Below are 23,088 nucleotides of genomic sequence, written 5' to 3'. Positions count from 1 at the left end.
CGTAGGACAAAAAGCTCAATTATTGATGGCACAAGCAGGGTGAAGTATTTCCCCACTGTTAGGAAGCAGCTCCTGGATGCTATCAGAATTTAAGATAATGTTAGCGGCTCTTTATTGAATAACTCCTTGAGGCTACATATGAAGTTGACGTTCAAGTACAAACAGTTACAGTTTAAAATATAAAAAGCTTATAAGATAAGTAGTCGAACAGGGAAAAATAACAGTTGGTTGTTACATTATTCCTTCTACTTTTCAACTCATGGAGCTAGCGTTAGCTTCACGAGTTAGCTAGCTGAAGCTAATGCCAGCAAAATCGCCTGCAGCTGCCTAGAATCTAGAGGCCTGTTTTCATCAACCTCTTTTTGAAATCAAGGACCCATTGTTTCAGAAAGAACTAAGAATTTTGAGTGGTAAATATGCCACCGTGTCTTATTGCAAACTGCATATGTGCAGTGTAAGGATGGAAAGCTTGACAGGCGTAGTGAAGGCCTCCCGAATGGTCACATATTGCACTACTATTATTGCTTGTGGCATTGCCAATCTTGTGAGCTGAAGTGGTATAATATTTCCTTTTTTTCCACAGAGCAAAGTTCATCTTTTGTCTGATTCTCTTATGTGCCATTGCTGAAATAACCTCTGAATGAAGTGACGAGTCCTCTCTTTAGTCAAGATTGTCATTACTTTGCTCCGGCCTCGCCTCCTTCTCGCCAACACAACAGAGGCTCGTTTTTCTATTTATGCGACGCTTGTCCTCAGATACTTGCTGCCAGGATCTTGCCCGAATGACTCATCAGTTTCCCAACCACATACTACCACACCAAAGCAACCTTCACAGTCTGAGCCCTGTGATTAGCTGCAGATTTGAAGGCTGCAATCTTAAACATGAATGGTGCAGATTCCCTGATGTTTGTTTTTCTTTGCTGTTGATAAAAATAATTTATTTTCAAGTGTTGGAATACATTATGTGGAATATCAAGTATGCTGAAAATATTTGTGACTCACATTCATTTCCTGTTTACAAGATGTTTTTTCCCCCTGTCAACATGATATGATGCTATTATTTTTAAAGCAGCCAAATTCAAGACTTATGAGGGCGATAACATGCATGTGCTTCCTCTATGCACTGTGCCGGAGCCGGTAAACATCATTTATCTCCTGTACGAGTACACAGCAATTAGATCCTCTGGCAGAGTGTACTGTTCTTTTCTAATGCTCTGAATCTGTCACACCAATGGGGAAATATTTTTGTATTACCTTGTGACCCCCCCCCATCTTTTCAAAAGTTAGTCTTACACTTTTTGACGGCGGTCTAATTGCTGAAGTATTTTATATTTTGGATTACTCACCTTAATGCAATTTTAAAAGAAGCTGATTTAGTTTAATCTTCCAGCACTCATTTTTTGGTTTGAATTTAGCATTAATTAGGCGTATTATAATTTTGCCTGGAAATCAGAATGTTGTTTTGAATTAAAAAAAAACAGTAATCTGTTGCTGCTGTTGCTGCTTGCCCTAATTACAGTGTATTCCATAAACATCAGCCCCTTTTAAATTCTTCCAGTGACAGATCCCCACACTTACTGTGTCTGTGTTTGATAAATTGGACAATTTCCAAAACCACACTGATTGTGTGGTGCAATAATCCTGAATGCTGGGATAAATTGAACATGCAACGCTATCAAGATGATTGCATGATTCCATTCTCGAGAGGAGCGCAGCAAGAGTGTCAGCTGTGAGCTTGCTCTCAGGTGCGAAGGGACGGGGGTATTCAGGAGGTGGGGGTGGGGGGTGGGGCTGGGGCTGGGAGGAATGGGGCAATAAATATTCGCTCCTAACACATATTTCCTTAATAACAACACGGGATCAGCCACGGATAAGTGCAATTCTATTTGCATCTGTTCCTCGTGATCCTTGTGTTGTCTCTATCAGCCTGGTAGAAAGCCAGAGGTTTAAAATTGCGTTAATAATTTCTATCTCCGCCTTTTGCCTTTATGGAAGATCCATGTAGGCTTTTCTTCAACTCCAGACCTACCGCCCCACCTCCCACCCCCAGTGCAGCCTCTCAACAATGGATAAAGGCTGTGTCTGTTGATGGTGCTAAGCTGAGTGCCTAATTATTGAGATCCTGACACTTCCTCCCTGTGTCGAACATTAATCCATCATTGTAACTATGCATTAGTGTCTACGCAAGCAGGCGCCCAGAGCGAATTTAGAGAGTGAGCAGTGTGGAACTCGAGCCCTCCATCAAGAGATGCGATGAGTAGGGAGAGTGTTAGGGAGGGATGCCAGCAAGTCGGGACGGTGTTTGCTACTTGATGTCAGATGTAGTCTGCTATCTATTTTCTGTAGAACCAGAGAGACTGTGAAGTTAAACTCACTGAGCTGCTGTCAAATGCATTATGGTAAAATACTTTTTATTAACGTGTTTCTGAGAGAGAATTCCACTGAATTGATTTTTAGGTTGTTATTCAGCATTTTTCATGAGAGTATCCCTGGTTTCAGTTTCAAGGTTTTTTGCAGTAAGATGGCACGATGTTGCATTGCTTGACAGGAAAGGGGTAATTTTATCAGCCTTATCAAAGGCAATGGAACTAGAATTTTCATAAACAATTTGATCAAATGCATGAACAGAATTACATTTACTCAATTGCCTTTCTTATTGTTTACATTAAATAAAATCCTTTTTGTAGACTTCTGTAAATTACTAGACAGTAGAAATGATTTGTTGATGCTTCAAAATAACAGAAGTAATAAACAATTTTCTGTGGCAGCATGACGCCAAACGAGGATTTTATCCTTTCAATCAATGCCTTGTATTCACAATCACGTTCTCTTTTATCCAGGCAAAATTGTTGAGAAAAACACCCAGCTTTTTGAGTGTTACATGACTATTAACAGGAGTTCTTATGCACTTATTTTCTCACTTTAAGAACTTGCTTTAATATTTGGTGATAATTGACAGTTGAGTAGATGTAGCAAATGTGCCTTTTACTTGGAATTTTAATTATCTGGAGTCAAACCTTTGTGAAATGACTGATTTGCCTTGACAAAGTCCCACCTTTGTGGTTGAAAGTTTTACTTGTCAAAAGAAAAAAAGGATTTTCATACTCTAAAGCCCTCGTGTGACATTAAGTGGAATGCGAATATAACTACAATTCAAGAAAATAGTGATTCTTTTGTGAAAAAAATGTGTCTTGCATTAGTCATGAAGTCTAAGGTGAAGGCCGGTGTATAGAGGAGTCACTCAAGTGAGTATTTGCAGCGGGACCAAGTACCTCTGTTGAGTGACGCAGAGCTGTTGATGTCACCGGTCATAAAAGAGGATTCAGACTGTTTTCTGACTGTGTCATTCCACATTCGACGGATGCGGCTCTGCAGAGACAAACAACATGTCAAAACACGTCACAATATTCAGTCTGAACACACACAGTAATACAGCTAAAATGCATCTTACGCTCACCTACTTTTTAACACAATAAAGGCTGAGATATGAAAAAAAGAAATGTTTTAATCTAATATTTAAACTATGAAACATGTCAGCTGTGGGGATAAGTAACCTCCAATTAAAGATGAGAATTAGTACTGGAATAGGTGAAGTCAATAATAAAGTCATCAGTCAAGCTCTCAGAATCAGTGTCTCAGTGTTGCAAAGGCTCAATCCAACAGGGTTCATCCTGGTTAATTATGATAGAGTCCCATGGGCTGTTGCACAAGCTAAGGGTCTGGATATCCAACCACAGAGCTGACTACTATCTATCCTGTGCCAGAAGGGCTTGGCAGAAGATTTCGGACTAATATATAATAAGTTTGATGATGTTTGAAAAGAATATAATGTGAAAAATGTTTTGTTAAGTCTTTTTGGTCATCATTCCTATCTTTAATAACAACATTGCATTAAAGTATGGTCTTTGCACTGCCATAGCAGCACTTTATTGTACAACACAGGGACAGGGTTCTAGCTAAAAAGGACAGGTTTACAGGAAAGTCATGCAATGAAGTAATGCTTTTAAGAATGGTTTTGGGAACACCTAAGACAGGTTTCTGCTTAATTAAGTCACTGCCATCACCATTAGCTAAATTTGGAGCAACTGCCACAGCACCTCACCTAATCTTTTCCTGAAATTCTCCATCCAAGTGTGACATTCAGACTGTGAACATGTTTTCATTCACAAAAGCTTAATCATCGCATAATAAATGATGTGAAAAATGCCCATGCTGAGGACCAATACTGCGCTCTCAAGAGGGATATGTCATTAAGGGCCCATGTGTTGCACAGCTCATATATTCTAACAGCAACATACACTGACGTAACTGATCTCATTAACATATTGTACGTCATGTAGTCCCCAGCACTGGGAGCACAGATGGGTTGAAAATGACTCTACTGTTTCTTCTGGGTTTTTTTTTGGACAGATCAAAAACATTCGTAGCCAGTGGGTTTGAATGTACTTTGCTGATTACACATTCATTTAGAGGACTCAGAGTTAGCAATAAGCAAACCACGTCTTTCTGAGTGTTTCCATTCCTGTCCTGCTCATATAGAAGCTGAGCGTGAAGTTAGAGCTATCTTGTCAAAGCACTGCGTGTAATTAAACACTTTGATCTGTAGGCAGAACCCAGCTTGTATCGTGGGTTGCCACTGCATACTTGACTCTAAGGACTATTTATAATGAACACTGGAAGGAAAGCATGCTCTTTAGAATATGGATATGATGTTCAATTATAGTGTATCATGGAAATACATCCTATACTTCATGTCAATGTGGGAGGAATCCATTAACAATTTACTTTACAGGAAGACTTACGCACAGAATTCACATATTTTGGCAGAGACAATCGAATCTGCATTCGTGAGCAATTCCTCACAGAGCTCGAGCCAAGACTGTAGTCAGCGTCGCTGTATCAATGTGCAGCCTGCTCCAGTGAAAATGAATTGCAGACTGACTTTATGTACTTAGAAAATGTTTAGCTCAACAAGCACTACATTTCCCTGCTATCACTTCCAAACAAGGACATATGTTGTACTTCCTTGTAATCTATCACGCATACCTACACAGTCATCTTTAAAATCTTTTCTCATTTGTTCTGTAAAGCGGTGCACGTCTGTGTAATGTCACAGATTATAATCTAGGAAAAAGTCTCGCTTGTAGCTATGCAGACTGACTACTTGAAGATAAAGTCAGTTGTAATCCAAAACCAAAGGAACGTTAGGATCCAATTTTGTTTAAAAAGATACTGTCAAGTGAAGTAAATCAAGAATGTTAAGAGAAAAAAAAAAGAAAGGGGAGCATGAGAAGCGTCACCTGTGACCCTGTAGAGTAACGTCCTGGAGCACGAGAGGCGGTGCCTTTTCCAGAGCCAATGGAGCTGTCCACACTTTTGCCACTGCAGCAGTGAGTACGCAGGCATTTCCCATACTCCTTACGAACCTGTGTGAAAGGAAAGCACAAGTACAGCACGCACAAGCTAACAATTAGACTGAATCCAATGCGGAATAATCTCAGGAGATGCCTTTCTGGCATATTTCCCGAAGCATGACAGGAATTTAATGATATGTGAAGTCAACTGATGTCACATTATCCCATTTCACAGTGTGAAGTCACACCTTCACACAGTCATACCTTCTTCTGCAGCACACAGTGGAAGATGAAGATGAACATTCCCTGCAGGGAGTTGAAGATGGTGAACAGGTAGGCCATGACCACCGTGCTCTCGTTGACATACATCAGGCCAAAGGCCCAGGTCAAGCCCAGCAGGCATAGCAAGGCAATGGCCCCAATCACCCATGATCTGCAATACAAACAAACAGCCATCTTACAAACCATTTGACAAAGTTATCATGTTCAAAGTGTTTTAAAACTGGGTTTGAATTTATGAGAAGCAGTGTAAATTGTACCAATGCTGATTGATTGAAAGGTAGATTTAACTGGACCGTGTGCAATCACTGAATAAAAAACTACCCAAGAAATGGTCAAAAATTAAGGTTTCCGATGAAAGGAAGAGAGGGCACAAAACAAATGAGGACCGAAAAGAAATGTTATCTCCGTTTCAGATTCTGTCCTTGCCTTAGCTACCTTTTCCTTTCCCTGTTTACACTCTTTCAAACAATGCCACTGACTGTTTGAAAAGCCACAGATGACGATAAAACTGCAAATTCATATATATATATATATATATATATAGGATAATGAAGGTCTGTATAAATGGAAGGGTAACAAATGTGGCATTTTCATTAGAAGACTATTTACATGAGAACATTAAATATTGGATTCTATTGCCTGAGAGTTAGGGATACGTCTTCTTGTAAATTCTTACTCAAGCTGAAAGGTTGAACTGAGATAAATGCCCTTGAGAACGCCAAGTCTATTAAGAATGAAGGGCTCTATCTTTGTGTGGGCACACAACGCAGTGGCATTTTTTTCTTCACCTACACCCTTTTGGCATTATGGTGACTTCCTGCGTGCTGCAGTAGGCGAGGCGGAGTTAAGATTAATATCTGATTCTTGCCAGCATCTGTCATCCACAGCAGACCTGCATGTATGAAGATCATCCCTTTGAATTGATTAAATCCATATACAGCCATGTGAAGGAGGCACTTACGTTTTCCTTCTGCAGCCTCTAATTTGAGTGGCAGGTTTTGTCAAAGCACAATTACGCACACCAGAATAATCAGGTAACCTTGATTAAGTATTGTCTAAAATAATGGAAAACTTCTCCAATGTTCATCAGATCGGTGGTTAGTTACGTCTTTAGCTCCCAGGTTTGTGCAATCCAAACAAGGTGGAAGCATTCTTAGGATGCGACAGGTTGACCAGCTGCTATGAACAATATTATGAGGTAGATCATTTCACTGTTAAATTTCACAGCTGTGTGACTGTGAAAAAGTCTAATTTACAACTAATTTATTTCAGACAACATTTCAATCTAAACTTGATGAAGGTCTTCTTTGGGTATGTACTTCATTTGTTCTTTTTTTGAAAACAATGTCATTTCTAACTGAAAATGTGGTTATTATATGGTTTATTGTAATTTACAAATGGTGACTGCTAAAAACTAAAAAAATAACCAATAAGTCCAAAAATATGAATTCATATAGAAAAGAGACTAGTTCTACTCTTGGTGGCATATCTGGGCTGTTGAATTGCACCACTTTTCCTTCTGCATACTGTACGCTTGACTGCAGCAGCTTGTGCCCTAGCCCCAGTGGTTCCCAACTTTTTTTCCTCAGCCGTTTCACCGCAGCCCTGTAGATGGTCTTTTTAAGCAGGAAGTCACATAAAAGTGGATATTAGTTTGATCATTTAAATGTTTATTCACTACCAGCTACTGTAACTATTTCAACCATTTATCCATAAATGTTTGCTAACTGTTTCAACTGCTATCTTTTCCCTCTCATTTACAACATCTGGTGTTTGGACTCAATTGGTAGATATATTTTTACATCAAATCATAAGTTTATTTTTTTCAGATTTAATTACTTGAGTTGCTCTAAAGTTTTTCCAAGTAGGCTTCCAGCAAACCAGAAGGACCCCCTAGGTAAGAGAACCTCCAGTTGGGAATCACCGGCCTACATTTTGATTCATGAAATTGGTGCCCTTATGTGCTTATACTGTACAGCTGGATGCAGATAGAACAAAAAAGTGACAACCAACTGACAAGTGTGAGTGCTGTATCTACATTACAGTACTAATATATCTATAGAGTGCATGGTGAAGACACAGGTGCCATTTAAAACTAATCTTGCTTGTCACATCTGTAGGCTATGTATATTTAAGACAAGAGTGCTGTGTGCACACTAATGCTGCCTTCAACATGACTGAGTACTCCACAATAAATCACGTTAATGATTCAGAGAGGCAGCTGGATGGATTTGGGTGCAGAATTTTACATATGGGGGAGTAAATGAAAGATGGCATTATGGGAAAAGGGCCCTTCCAATTTTGTCTTACTTGATCTCAGGTTCGTAATCCTGATAGCTGAGCAACACGACAAAAACAAAATAACAGAAAGAGAACAGACAGAAATAAATCAAATCACTTAAAGAGATGGAGAGGTGTAATCCAAAATGTGTGGCCATAAATACAATGTACACATTTAGACATTATGAGGGAAACAATACACCAAGAAGGAAGATTGCTTATTCTACATTCACAGTATCCACATCCAAACATCAAGGCCAGACATTCATACATTTTGGGAAGGGATTTGTTAGTGATTTACAGGTGATAATCATAATTATCTTGCTTCACAGAAGTATCTAGTTCTCCTCATAAATGCTGGCAGACCTTCGCATTTAAGCGGTTATAAATGGGCCAGGTGTGCTGCAAAATAAATGATTTATGAATTCACCAGGGCAACCATTAAACATAATTTTCCCAGGGCTGTCTTAATGACCTGGTGGGAGAGGTACTTCATCAAGACGATTGCCCCCGGAATGGACACAGAAACACAAGCAGTGGGCACAAAGAGAACAAAATATTGTCCTCTAACTAGTGATAGTTTTGTCCAAAGAATGGTGGATGATGGAGACACAAGAGGTCATAAGAAATGCGTCCAAGAGGACAGGATATGAAGAGACTACGACTCATATCACACATGGCTTATCTTCTTCTGGAGTTATCAGATAAATATGGGGATGAAATAGAGAGCTGCATGGAAGGAGCCTTGAGGCAAAACTTCTGAGACTGCATAACAGTCACTGAAAAGCATAACGGCTCACTTACAAATGAAGAGGATACATTTCAGTTGAGTTTTACCCTGTCAGGACTTGCATTCCCCAAAGCTAATATTAGTAATAAAAACAGTTACAGAACCTCTCAGTTCATATTTCTGGCATCATTAAGTTCAAAATTGTTTATGTAAAGTGTAGCATTTGACAAGGCAAGCAAGTTATTTCAGAATAATTCTAATTAAATCTGTGTTTTAATCAAATTTTAGAATGTTAAGTATAGTATCTAAGCAATAAAAGTACTCTTACTCGATTGCACTTGTCACAAAACCATAGATCCATCTGAATGTGCAATATATAGATACACTATCTATCCCTGAGGGTTGCAGCAGATCACTCCCAGGCTTTCAAAGCACAAAAAAAATGAGAGAAGCTTTATTGTGCTAATCACTGAGAAGGAACACCAAAAATGAACAATTTTAAGCAGAGAACTACTTCAGACTGTTGCATAAAATTACCGCCAATTTCCTTCAAAATGACTTAATTTGCAGAGGTGCCATTCATTGCAATGTCAGAGATCATTTATGCATGAGATTGCAATTGGTCAATTCAGCCTATTTTAAATCTGTATATAGTCATTATATAGGCTGTTTTCTAGGAAGAAAAGAGGAAGAGCTGTGATCAAGCCGACGGGGTGTTAATTATTTAACCAAAGGTATGCTTAAAATGCTAATCACCTCAAAGTGTTTAAGACATCAATAGTGCAAAGTTTTTGATGTTGGCAGAGACGTTTTTATCTTTGACATCATCCTCGTTAGCATATTTCATTGAAGATTCTGATCTGCATGGGGAGGTAGCTATTGCAAATAAAAATTCAGACCTTTCTCTAGAAAAATGTTCAGTCCATCATGCTCTAAATATGCTGCATTCAGAAGCAAGTTTGGCATTCAAAGTCACAATGGTGCAAAAGTCATATTGTAATCCATGAATCACAGCGCAGTGGCAGCCGCTGCCTCCATTATGGGGTGATGAGGGAAAAAACACGTCAAACACAATATCAATTTTATTCTACACCCTCTACTGAGAAATGTTGCATCTTACCAGTGCCATTCTACAATAACACATCCATCATAATAACGGTAGCTAAAATGAAGAGGAAGAAGAAAAAAAAAAAGAAAGATGAAAAACAGAAAGATGTTAAAGATAAACGCAGCATAAGATAAAAAAGGCAGGATGTGAGTGCTAATCAACAGAAGAAAAGCAGAGAAAGAGATACACAGTGAAAGAGATGAAACATTCATATTAAAACACAGGAGCATGATGAAATCTGAACAGAAAACATGACATCAAACCATAAAGAGGGACAAAATGGCAGAAAGATAAGACAAAAGAAGACACACCTCATTAAACTAAGCTAAATTGACTTAATTAACCTGCGGTATCATCATCAAACCAGTTCACCTTGGCAACTCGAAGAAAAGCTGATATAAGACATCAACTATGATATTTAAAAGGCCATTTTGTTTGAGTCAGTTTAAATAATTAAGTCCTGCATTGACTGCCACACCAAATTGGACAAATACATATCTGGGTTTGATATCCTGCAGTGCTGAGAGAATTACAATGATCAAATAAATTGTATTTCAATCCATGTTAGAAGATGAATGACTTCATTTTGCATCATACTTACCTATTATTACTGCTTTATGATGAAACAGAAGCACCAGTTAATGGCTATGGCGGGATATGTTTGGCTAAGGAGTATTGTTTGTCCCACAATACTGAAGTCAGTCTTCTGCATGTGTTTGTGCAGGTGTGGGTTGCGTAATGGGTCTTGACTTGGAAACTGTTTCAGATGAATGAGGGCTGACAAAAGCAGCACAGCTTCATCCCATTTTCCAATGGTCACCTGAAACATTGGAGGCTGTTTCGAAGTCAGTAAGACTCGGGGTCAGGCGGTCAGTTGTTTGCTACATTACGGGAGGGCAGTGTAATAAATCATATCACACTGAGAACTCCAGCAGTCAATATTTTGCTGCAGAACAAACCATGCAATGTATCTTGCAGTACCAAAGATGGGTAACATATATAAATGGACCAAATATATAGCGGTCTGCCATAGCGAACTAGAAATTGTAAACTTTAACATGACTAAATGGTCTTCAAAATGTGTTGTATATTTATGCCATAACAAGTTTTTAGATGTGTACTGCTAATAGTGTTTTGGATCAGTGTACCTACTGTTGTGGTCCAGCCTGGAGCTGTATCAAAATGCTTTGTTAAGCAATCTATTTACACACCGAGCCTCAGTTTATAATCTAGACAGCCAATTAAGGGGCTGCAGGTGGTCTGCCTGTATTTCTGCCAGTGTTTGAACCACCATGTTTGAGATTGCAGCCATTTATTCGTTTGTGCATATATTACATATGTGAGTGTAAACATGGACATGTATCTGAGACTCAGTAGTGTTGGTTTCTAATACCAGATATGCTGCTGATCAGTATCCACACTGTGCGTCCTAACAGTGCCACGTGATTCAATGTTTAAAGCGATCCAAAAACACAAACCCATATTCAGATCATTTACAAGTCAAGCCTCGCTGGCTAACCTTAATGGCTCTGTCAACACTTCTTGCAGCAGCTACACAATTATCTAGCCATAACCCAATTTCAGTTCTTTCATTGCTGCAAAGTGCATACTTGTGATTCATATTTTCTTTGTTAAATGCCAGAATGAAATAGGACCAAAACACACAGCCTGTTATTTCCCAGAATATGATGAAAAACTTGAAGAAAAGAGGTGACAATGAATGGCTTTTACCCTGTAACCAATGCAGGAGGTGTCAAGTTTGATTAACATATTATTATTAATATTGCAGGAAAGTATAGGACCTCATTATAGCTTTGACAAAAGGAGCAGATCAGAAGTTAGGTTAGTTGAGTTTTCTATCAGTTAGATAAAAAAGTTGAACCGGGATTGGGTAGCGCCATCTTTTCGTGGATTATAAAGTTTGTGGTTTGAGTCCTTTGTAACTGGCTAGTTTTAAACCAGTGTTTTACTACATTTGGTTGCACTGTTTAATTTTAAGAATGTCTAAGCTGGTAAAGAGTGCCATGAAACATCCGTAGCACTGATCACCAAAACCAATCACCTACTGTATGTTGACAAGAAGTCACTGTAGCATCCAGTGCTGTAACCTAACTTCCAAAAATAACAGTACGTTTACAAAGATATGTTAAACTGCCTATCCTTTATAAATGTATGTATTACTATTTTATTTACCTGTGCATAGATGGAAAATGGAGAGTTAGTAGTCGTCATATAGTTTAGTGGGAAAAACCCAAGCATGCAAAGCTAGCTGATGTATTTTGTCTTGACTTTAATGTTACTGGTGTAGTGTTTTGTAACTTAAGTTGTATTATTTTAGTGAATTTCCACCACCATTAAACAACCTTTTATCACATGTCATTCATTCCATATTTCTTCTACTCTTTACTCTAAACAGGTCATACATTAGTAAGCTTTTGTCAATTAGTTGAGTTAGCTACACAGCGGTTACTGGGTGTACAGTAAATGTTCAATAAAACCTAATCTCTCACATAAGAAATAGTTAGTGTGGTGCAAACATTTTAATTTAGTAACGCATAAATCTCTGCTTAGTAAACACTTATGTAATAACTAGGGTAAGTTTGCACTTGCAAAAAGCTGATGCAATCGGAAACTTTTGCCTCAGTTCAAAGGAGGATAACAAAACTACCAAATATAGAAACCTCTGTTTCACAGAAGTGACAAATTTAGTGAATGCTAAACATCTTTGTCGCTATCCTACTGCATGTCACCTCGAGGTAAATACAGGTCACACTTTGGCCCTGCTCAAAAGCAGCATTTAAAATCCATCGTTTGGTTCAGGAACATCCTGCAGTGAATTTGTGATGGAAAAACACATTGGCACAGTACAGTCTGCCATGGCGCAGCTAAAGCAGGCTATGTCATGCTCACAGAAGATTGTTTTTTTATGTGTGTATCACTGTGCTGAGAGGAGCAGGGCAGACAGGGCCACTGTGCTGAGACACAACCAGTGATGTGATGCCACAAAAAAACAGCCAGAACGCCAGCCATAAAGTAGACTAATGTGTCCAGAGTGGCTTCAAAAAAATGAGGCAGACAGCAAAAACAGAGCAGAGACCCTTATCCATCATAGCAAACAGGCGGCAAAACAACTTTACACCATCTGCAGAACGAGTCTGCCCTGACACCAGGTAGCTGGAGCTTACGTCAAAGACAATGACGGAAAATGCTGTGTCATTCTACGGGGGGAAAGGGACCTTTAAAACTACTTTTCTTCTAAGTCTTTTTTCATATCAACCCAGTCTTCTGGATGAAACTTTTAGAAGTGTAACTGAACCAAAAAGAATGAAAGGGTGAATGCTGGATGCGTAAATATTCAACTAACAAGTTTGTCATATCAGCTTTATAGGTTTATTATATGTCAGTGCTGTGTTAATTATTGTTTGAATATGAACCATTGTGTAACCCATCATAGTGAACATCCAAACTTCATTATTTTTGTCAATGTTACGTATATTAAGGACTCCATAGAAATGCTTCAGTGCAGGCTGTTTATTTAGAATGTCTCGTAATTTACTTTTTTATCATTTAGAAATGAATGGCAACTTTGAGCAGTGTACAAAATACATCCAAATTACTGGAAAACAAACAGCATTGTTTGTAATACATAACAAATGAGCTAAAAGACGCAAAACCATTTGATCCTTTAGGGGTAATTTTAAATAAATTAATTTTGCCTCTCTCTTTACCCTCACAGGGGTACAGCATATACATTTTTAGTGAATATACTTCCAGATGTATTGCCTAAAGTAAAGCTAAGTACCTGTACCTTTAATAGAAACCTTATATGTATATAGCAGGGTATTTAAACTTATACTGACAAACCTGTAAACACCAAAGAAACTTTGCATTTGAGTTTTATAGTCATTGTCCCTTAAGCTTTCATATTATCTGAAAGCAGCCAGACATAGGCAGATAAACAGACTCAAACACACACACACGATATGAATATTCATCTGCGGCATGTTGACACCCAGATAACACCAGGCCAGGTCTGTCAGATCGTCTCCTGGCCTTTTCCTGTGCAGACAACAATGTTCTTCTGATAATGATGGAGATGCCACCAAATACCTGTTTGATTTTAACCCCGTCTGACACAACCTTTCAGCATAATGGGAGGTGCTTAGCTTGCAGGCTCAGACTCCCGGACCCTTGGGTTGGGTGTTCACAACCTTAAGTGCTTTTAATGAGGTTTCAAAATATCAAAGGGGGAGGTAAGATAAAGTGAATTGCTCGGGAATGCCGTCTTGAATACAGAGTAACATCCAAAACGTTGCTCTTTAACCAGGGGTTCATTAAACTGAAAGAAACAGGAGGAAAAGTCAGCTACAATTCAGCTGTTGAAGTGCATTTAGTGGATGTGAGCCCATCACACTTGTACTGAAACATTCCTTCCATCTGTAACAAAACGTCACGAGGAGTGCTATTTCTGGACGACTTTAATGGATATCTGGGTGATCTGAGTGCTCTTACTTGATGTTGTCCAGGCAACCAGAGTCGGGTTTCAAGATGGCCGTGTGATGGAACATCTTGTAGAGTGCGATGCCCAGGAAGATCACATTGAGCTGGGAGACAGACACAGGTTCAGGCAGAGAGAAAGAGAGAAAGAGAGAGAGAGGATTGAAGCTTGTATGTTTCCTGTTTCAGTTCTATTCATTTTAAATCAGAGCACTTTGTAGCACAAAGCTGGAAAGTTGCAGCCAGACTTGGTTTCCCACTTTGCCAAACAGAGCGCAAAATCCTATGAAACCTCTATGGTGGTACAACCGACCAAACAGGGAACGGTGAGACAAGACAGCTGCATACTTGTATGAGGGAGCCTTTCCATCTGACTTATTCACACTTGTCTCATCATATTCACACTTAGAGGCAACCACAGGGAATAACTGCCACTGCTGCTGCATTCGTTTCTTTTACAGTTACATCTGGAAAAAGAAATATTTGGTGTTGGTTCAAATCTTTGTCAAATGCTTGAAGAACTTTCAGCATTTATAACATCATGCTCCCCTGCTATATCACAAGCAATGACAGTCTTTAATGGGTTTTTATTTTTGATGTGTCCTATCTGCCATAAAATAGGACACCTCTTTGCTCTGGACTACTCTGTTTTCTTTATATACCAGATTTCTTGTTAAAAACCAATTGTGAAATAAAACTCAAAGACAAGCACACAAGTGGTGTTCGGAGTCAATAAGTTGAACTTTTGCACCTATGTTTGCCAAACACACTGTAATTAGTCCGACAATTAAAGAATTGTCTTATATTTGTCTGCTGAAAGTGAAAAAAACTTAACCGACCAACTCTGGTGTGTCTCATTATTTTCCTTTCTCTGAGTCAGTAATCATAAAAACAGCAAATTAGTCAAACCTGGTTGCAGCGTGAGGGTCTTTTCAGAATGACAAAAAAAACACAGCAATTAGCTAGATTTTACTTTCTTACTTACACTCACTGCTGTTTACAGATGACATTCCGCTAATATGAGGTGAGCATAAAAAAGATTTTGCCATTTCTAACTGCTTACAATGCCTCTTTGCCCCGAACCCTCACCAAATTCCCAGAGGCAGAATTGGATCTAAGCTCTAACCATCTTTCCAACATAGATATTCTTGTTTGTAAATCTAAGAAAGAAAGGAGTGAGTCATGAGACACACAGAGATGCATTGTGAGTGATTTCACCAAACTGGAGCGTGAAAGTGCATTATGCATGTTTGTATTCAGCATCCAGCTGGGCAGTAATTGGGAAGAATTCCACATTTTGTTGGACATTCATTGTCCTGGGGGGACAAGAATATTCACTTTTTTAGTTGTTAAGAATATTTAACAACTAAACAGCAAAGCTGATTTACTGATGGCACATTATTTATTAGGATTAGTGTCTTCGAAAATCAGGAGCACATCTCTAGTGCCAAAGCAATATTTACAGCTTGGCATTAGCTTAAATACTTAGATGAACACCAACCTGACACCAGATTTACAGCAGTTGGATCAATAACTGAGGTTTTTTTTTTTTTTCTTTTTTAAAGAAAATTAGGGCTGTCCTAGTTGGGAAAGACACAGAAAGTGTGTGTGTCCTCCTTGCATAACGCTTGTGTATCTGCACCCAGAGGCTGTCTGTGTGCCTGGGAGGAGGAGATGGAAAAAAGTAGTGGAGTACGAGTTGGAACGGGAACAAAATCAATCATAATCGCAGTGCGGATTACTTCAACACTGCATACTGAGCAGAGTTCACTCTCTTTCTCTATGTCTCTCACTACCCCCTTCCTCCTCCATTCCCCAAAATTGTCTCAGCCGGTGACTGCAGCGGGGTGACAAACTGCAATATATTCTCTACACCCCTCATTCGTTTTTCTGGACGGCTCTGTGCCCGGCGGTAGGCATATATGCTCAACAGGGCAGAGAAAAGAGGGAGGATAGGAGCTGGAAAAAGGGATCTCGGTGGACCATTTAAGCGACGACCCGCAGGCTAAGTAGGGTTAATGAGCAAAGGGGGGGGGAGTAGGGGGATGTCACGCTTACCATAATTATCAAGGTTGCTGGTCCTATGAAACTCCAAATGAAGTAGGTGTCCAGGCGAAGCCAGCAACTGCAATGGAAGAGATAGAGTGAGATGAAAGGGGGATACGAAGCAAGAGAGAGGGTCGTGAATATGAGGGGGGAGGGGAGAGAAAGATTTGAGGTTATAGCTTTATACTCCTGCTTTGAGGATATACATCAAGTGGGAGGCTGGAGTGACACAGAGGAATAGGCACTTCAAAACATAGATCGCTGCGAGGGGCTTGAAGAATAATGACCACCAGGAAGAATTTTGTGGATTGGGGGCTTTTAGTGTCAATGACAGCAATAATGATGGGCTTCCATAACCAACACAGGTGTACTATCAAAAGGTGAGGAAAAAACAAGGATGGGACGTAGCTAAAAGTGTAAAGGATGTACCCTAAAGGCTGTTCCATTTGGTTTCAATTTGTCGGGTTAAGGTAGGAAATTACCATTACAGATGATAATTTATGGACGATTCAATTAGTTCTCAATTGAAATCTCACTGTATTACTCCCAAGGAATTGGAATGACCTTGACCCTGACAGACATGGCCACACACGCAGTCCTTAAGCACTCCAACAAAGTGCCTTTCGTGTTCATGTTAGCCGGGATGACACTGCAGGACTGCTATAATTACGTAAATAATTAAATACCGCGCTCTCCTGACCTCGCACTTCATATGAAAACATTGCAGGCAGTCAGTTCTTCTCTGCCGAGTAAAACTAAATACAGACCAGAAGCAACAGGGCCGGTGGAAGGTGACAGTGCTCCTTTGAAATGGTAAAAAAAAAAGAAAACTTGATTCATGACCTGTGGTTGAATTATTAATCTTTTAATCTCCGCTTCTGCAGCGGATAGACGCCTCCATTTTTGGCCACTGGAAAATTACAGTTCACACAGCGCCGTTGTCATTCAGGCTGACAGGGACGGGAAATGGAAGTGGCAGAGAATTAGCTGTAATTCAGTAGCATTTTAAGGCAAATTGAAGTTTATGGGGCAATTTTGAGGAACAAACCACTGGGCAGTGACTGTGATAAAAAGTGCTGAAGCTATCTATTCTACTACATGTATGCAATAGCAAAGCAAAAGCAAGATACAATGATCCATGATATGATGAATGTTATTTTGGTGCCATTCCCTTCTCCACTATTCTCCACTATTTACAGCAACATAGCCTAAAAATTGAAAACTCAGACTGAAAAACTCAACTGCGATGGACAAGCTTGTACATTTTTGTCACCAAAGGAACTCGCTGACAAACAAGAGATAATACTGTACAAGACGTGACAGGACAAAAATTGACTGTTCCTTTGTTGTTCCTGGGACTTGATACGTCTCCCCCTCACTGATACCAATGGATGAGAAGAGGCAACACACAAGCGCAAACAAAAGATGCACAACATGCACAGAACTCTGGCAGCTCATCAAAGCACACGCTCCGAACGTCGCTGTTATAAATTATGCTGAAGGTTCTATTGTTTGTTTTTGCCTTCTTGTTCTTCAGATCATAGAAAGATTTAAAGACGTGGTGGGCGGTGGGAGCTGCAGGCTTTCATTCTTTTTTTCCTACCTCCTCTACCTCCCCCCTACTCCACTTGTGTCATGGTTGTGTTTGGCCTTTGGAGCACATCTAGTTTTATCTCCCCTCCCGGTATGCTACTTTATGCACTATTCCTTTAGTAACCAAGCAATAAAAAAAAAAAAACGTGCCAGTCAAAACACAAGCCATACTCGTGCCAACCGCTTATCTTGACTATTCTGGCATTCGTGCCACCAATCTGCAGTGATCTGACACAGGCTGTCCTTTGAGCCAAGGCAGATTAATCTGCAAAGACGTCTTTGCAACAGAGATAGTCATTTCATTGGCGTGATGGTGAGCTGATGACCGAGAGAGTGAGTGAGTGAAGCAATGTGAAGTATTTGGGCCAAGGACATCACTAGCGGCTTTTTCATTTAGTCTAGAGTCCTGAAGCACATTTGCCTTAAAGTATGATCTTTAACACTTGTGTATGGCGTTTGGTAAAATTGAATAAATGTATCCTGTGAAGTTTTTGACCAGTGATGCTACAGAGCAATATTTTGCTGAGCTACTTTTTGTTTGCCTTGCTAGCTTTTGTACTTGTACAGTAAGAGGCCAAGTGCACAACGCTGCCCTTGACAAATCCATGGTATAGCTTGTTTTGTTTTGTAATGATTTCTAGAGAATCAAACTATAAATAATGATTTGTAGCATGCTAACCTCTTTCAAAAATAACACATGTATGTGAGTATCCCCCAGATTATTTATTGTGCTGGTCGATAAAACTTCCACCAACTCTGTTCAGAATATCTGGCTGGAGATGAAAGATTCTTCAATTCCAACTGGCACACATCCATTTAAACTACATAGTCAAACCCACATAACTGGTGTGGTCATAAGATATCAACAGCTAACACAACAAAGCAATTGGCTTTTTACAAGAAAGAAAATGCATTCAACATGAATGTACTGTAATGTATTGCTTTCATTAAACTGGAGAAATTACACAGGATCACACCCTTGTTATGCTGACCACAAAGCACCTTCACTTGACTTGAAAAGAGCAAAGTGCCTTGCTGAAGGGCACAATTAGAGTAATCACTGAGAGGGATTGAATTGGAATCCGACTTTACTTTCCAAAGATCAGAGATCCCTATTTGATCGCAGACTCCGAACAGGTGGTGACTTCACAAGCTCGCCGACCTTCAGGCTGCCGCAGCCTTTTTAATGTGCTCAGTTATTATGAGTCACAGGGACATCGCTTCAGCCATCTACTAAACCTGGGTCACTTATGACAAGTACTTGTTGGATATTTCTGCTCAAAGTGAGACCACCCATGATAGCGCCGCTATGGTCCCCAAATCAATTTGCGGCGGGACTATGTGCCCTCCACTGCCTTCTGCTATTCACCACGTGTCACGCCTTGTCCCTTCCCTCATCCTTCAAAGGCTGCGTATAATTGTTCCACCGGTGGCAGGCTTTAATTATTCACATGATGCCAAGGCTCAGGCGGTGGCAGCTATCACCTCATCCATCACCAAGAACTATGGCTCCAGCAATCTACAAATGCACTGTCTACCAGTTGCGTTGTGTGTGTGTGTGTGTGTGTGTGTGTGTGTGTGTGTGTGTGTGTGTGTGTGTGTGTGTGTGTGTGCGTGCGCGCCATATGATAAACATCTCGGAAGCAAACTGCTGATGCTGGTCTTCATTATTTTCAGATGGGTTTGAGATTAACAGAGAGGAATGGAGAGCGATCCTCTGCTTGGCATTACGCTGCTTTATGGACCACTTTGTGTTTCAGAGGAAAGGGCTGGGAAATTATATCTTATGCAGCTTCTGTAGCAAACACAAAAAGGCAGTCTCCGTCGCTCCCCATCTTTTGGTAAATCTCCTGTCTCTTCCTCTCTCTGTCACTCTCCATCTCCCTGTTCATACTCACTCTCCCTTCTCCCTTCCTCTACATCCCTCCATCCCTGTGCTGTAATTTGTCCTAAAATGCTGAAGACATTAACCACAATAGCCCCGACATTCATCCAGCAATACCATCTCCTGAAGTTAGCATTTTTCACTGTCAAAACAATGTCAGTTCAGCAGTGGGGAAATGTACGCAGCTTGGGTAACCTTTCTGCTTCATTAAAAGTTGATGATAAGCAATAGCTACTGCAGCATCATATGAAAGACTGTTAAAGCCCCTAGAACAAACACAAACAGTTGTCAGGTTGTTAGCAGGGTGTCTATGTAAGGAAAGAAAGCACATTTTTGGCCTCCTGGTTTCCCCACTTAATCCCACTAGATCAAGGTGTGGATCCAATCCTTAGATTCTACATTGTTTTCCAAAACTGTGGAAGTATTATTTTCTTGTCATGAGGTAAAATATCTACATTAAGTTGGTATCCACGTCAACTTAAACATATTTGATATGTTAATTTCAGTAACAATAAGAGGCACAAATGTCCTGTCCACATGTTGCTGACCTCTAAATTGCCCCACATGAATGTATATGGGAAAAAATCACATAAAATATTGGCAGAATATTGGTCTACGTAAACCTACACTAACTATAAACTCTAAAATTCCTCCAGTAAAAATGACAAATCAGTGTATTCTTTCACAGTTCCTTCAGTTTGGTCTTCCTACATAAATATCTGATGCCACATTTTCTTTCACTTTTAAAAAGGACTCACAAAACACGCAGAGGTTTAGTTATCCCAGTCTTAGGTCCCTAGCATGGGTCAAGCTACAAAAACAGTTGGGTCTAGACCTGCCTGGAAAACGGCCATATCTTTTAAACTCCAAAACTCCAGTTAAAAAAAACTTTCTGGTTAAAAAAAAAAAAACACACAAAAAACAAAACCTAACAAAATGCTGGGTTATTCTATTATTTCTAATTTTCTTTCACAATGCTTATTCTCTCAGACTTGACAGAGCTCTTCCAGAGCAACAGAAGAGATTTACAGCTGTTTTCACGGGCTGAGTAGTATTCTTTAAGACTAGAAAATGGATCTTGGCGTAAATTCAAATGCTCTGAAAAGATCTGTTGGTTAAGTGGACAAATGCATCTTTCTAGGAGGCTGTCCATGTACTCTATAGTAATGTATGGGTTTGAATTCTCTTGTGTAAAAATTCTATGTCAAATCAATAATTTTTTCAATCGGACTGTCTCAAAAAGATACCTTTATATGATCTTTTGAGTATAACATGCAGAAAGGGACGCCAATTCTTCTGCAGCAATTTGTGAGGCCTACTACTTACACTCGGTCCGTGCCGTAACTGCGGTAGTCCACTGCAGCGGAGACGGCCACAATTAGCGCAGGAACTCCATAGCCCACGAGGTAGAAGTAGCGTCGGCGCGAGTGCTCGCTCTCAAACACCTCCACCAGCATGATGTAGAGCTGCACGCCCTCCAGGAACATCCATGTGAACGCTGCCAGGAAGAAGAAGTGGAGCAGGGCGGCAAAGACGGCACAAGCAATCTGGGAAGGGTTTATTGTGGCAGACACAAAAGAAAGAAGAGAGAGAAAAAAAGGGAAAAAAAAGAAGGAAGATGTGAGTATTCAAAACATATTTTAATCGAATCGCTTTTGGGCATTTAGCTGATTTCCTGCTGGATTAAATGCCTTGCTGAAGGGCATCATTTGACTAAGATAATATGGCAAAGTGCATCATCCGAGCAGCATTTTCTGACCTCTGCATGTTTGTGTCTTCCCAACAATTATCATTGCTAAGCTTTGTTTGGCTGAAGTGATTGGATGTTTGCCTGTAGTGACTGGCAGGAGAACGCCGCAGCTACTGAGCCCATGTGGTCTTGTTTGCCGTAGCTGGCATGGATGAAAGAGAGATATGAAGAAGTGAAGTCAACAGTCCAAGAGCCATTTGGAGCTCGTTGCTCTTTATACCACGGCCAGGTGCAAGCACATAATGTAGTTACACACTTCCTGGGCTGATAGAGATACCTACAGGCGGGACTAGAATACAGCAGGCTGTCATTAGCATATACGCACGTGCCCACACACTTTCTAACAATAATAAGATACAGTACTTACATGGATTGATCTAATTATTGGCACAGTTGAACATAACTAGCGTATTTTGTCACTGAAATGGATTCAATTAAATAACTAAAAGGTTGAGTGGACATTAATTGCAGTCCAGGAGAGTGATCTTAGAGCCGGGCTGTGAATCACACCCATAAAATGTTATGGAAGGGAAAGGTGTAGGCCAAAGCATTATCTTTTAACTTCACAGGGAAGTAGCTTTACGGATAAACTATGGCATGTGAGTTTTGGTTCTGCTAGTTATAGTGATATTTGAAAAGCAAAGTATAGATGTGTTATAATAACAGAAAATAAAAGGGAAAGCACTTCTTTCTCTGTGAATTTAGTATTTCTATTAATTATAACTCACCTGCATTTATAACACAGTTGTCAAATATAGGTATGTGTGGGATAATATGGTTGAAAAATGACAATAACTACAATTACAAAAAAAAAAACTATCAGCAATAAGATATATTCCAGTGTCTGACCCTATTATAAACGTATAGACAGAGAGATCATTTTATACTGTGCACAACCACTCCAGCTTTTTTGCCCCAGGAGAGCAAAGCTAACTGTGTACTCTGCCTCATTAGTAAGCCAAAATGGGATCATTGCAAGAAGCTGTAGGTGGAATAAAGCCCTCCGCCATGCTGTATACATGTAATGACTCCACATTTGTCTACAGTACGAGCACACACACTCGAAGATGACTGTGCATGACAGCATGCCTCCACCTGCTACCACAGCTGAGCTCTTACAGGGAAGCAACACCATCCAAACTACAGTTATTATCAGAAAAAGGTTTAGTGTATTGAACAGCTTAATCCAAATTAATCTGAAGTGTATACAAATTGGAAAACTAGTCCAACAGGTGGTTGGGGGGGGGTGAACGGATGAATTCATGTACAGTATAATTATAATATAAGGATGTGGAAGGGAGTTGGCAGCGTGTGTTGTGACTGAGTATGTGGGAGTAATTTCAAGTACGTGTTTGCTTCTGTGTAACTAACAGAGGGGGCATTTTGTTGAACAAGGAACATCCAATTCTTTTAGTATTTCGTCTCAAGTGTGCGAGTCAGAATGAAAAAAGCAAACAGCACGGTGGGACACAAGGTTACATTTTCTCAAAAGTTTAAGGCTCTTAAATCTAGAAAGAAGAAGATGGTGAACGCTCTTCAGTGGAGGTTAATACAACATTTTAG

The 23,088-nt window shown here is 39.8% G+C and overlaps 1 protein-coding gene across 14 annotated transcripts in view; it reads right to left on the bottom strand.

The window, feature by feature from the left end:
- Positions 1-23,088, bottom strand: part of LOC127379636 (adhesion G protein-coupled receptor L3-like) — a 209,521-nt gene that overhangs the window by 6,631 nt on the left and 179,802 nt on the right. For all 14 annotated transcript variants that reach the window (XM_051429516.1, XM_051429517.1, XM_051429520.1 and 11 more), the window contains 6 exons: positions 21,102-21,322; positions 16,310-16,376; positions 14,267-14,358; positions 5,619-5,787; positions 5,301-5,426; positions 3,273-3,369 (listed from right to left, as the gene is read on the bottom strand). In XM_051429516.1, the coding sequence (XP_051285476.1) occupies positions 3,273-3,369; positions 5,301-5,426; positions 5,619-5,787; positions 14,267-14,358; positions 16,310-16,376; positions 21,102-21,322 (772 nt within the window). The remainder of the gene's footprint in view (positions 1-3,272; positions 3,370-5,300; positions 5,427-5,618; positions 5,788-14,266; positions 14,359-16,309; positions 16,377-21,101; positions 21,323-23,088) is intronic.

The sequence above is a fragment of the Dicentrarchus labrax genome, unplaced genomic scaffold (assembly GCF_905237075.1).
Source record: "Dicentrarchus labrax unplaced genomic scaffold, dlabrax2021, whole genome shotgun sequence".
NCBI classification, from domain to species: Eukaryota; Metazoa; Chordata; class Actinopteri; family Moronidae; genus Dicentrarchus; species Dicentrarchus labrax.
Note: the sequence above shows the minus strand (reverse complement) of the source record. Positions and strands in the feature narration are given on the sequence as shown.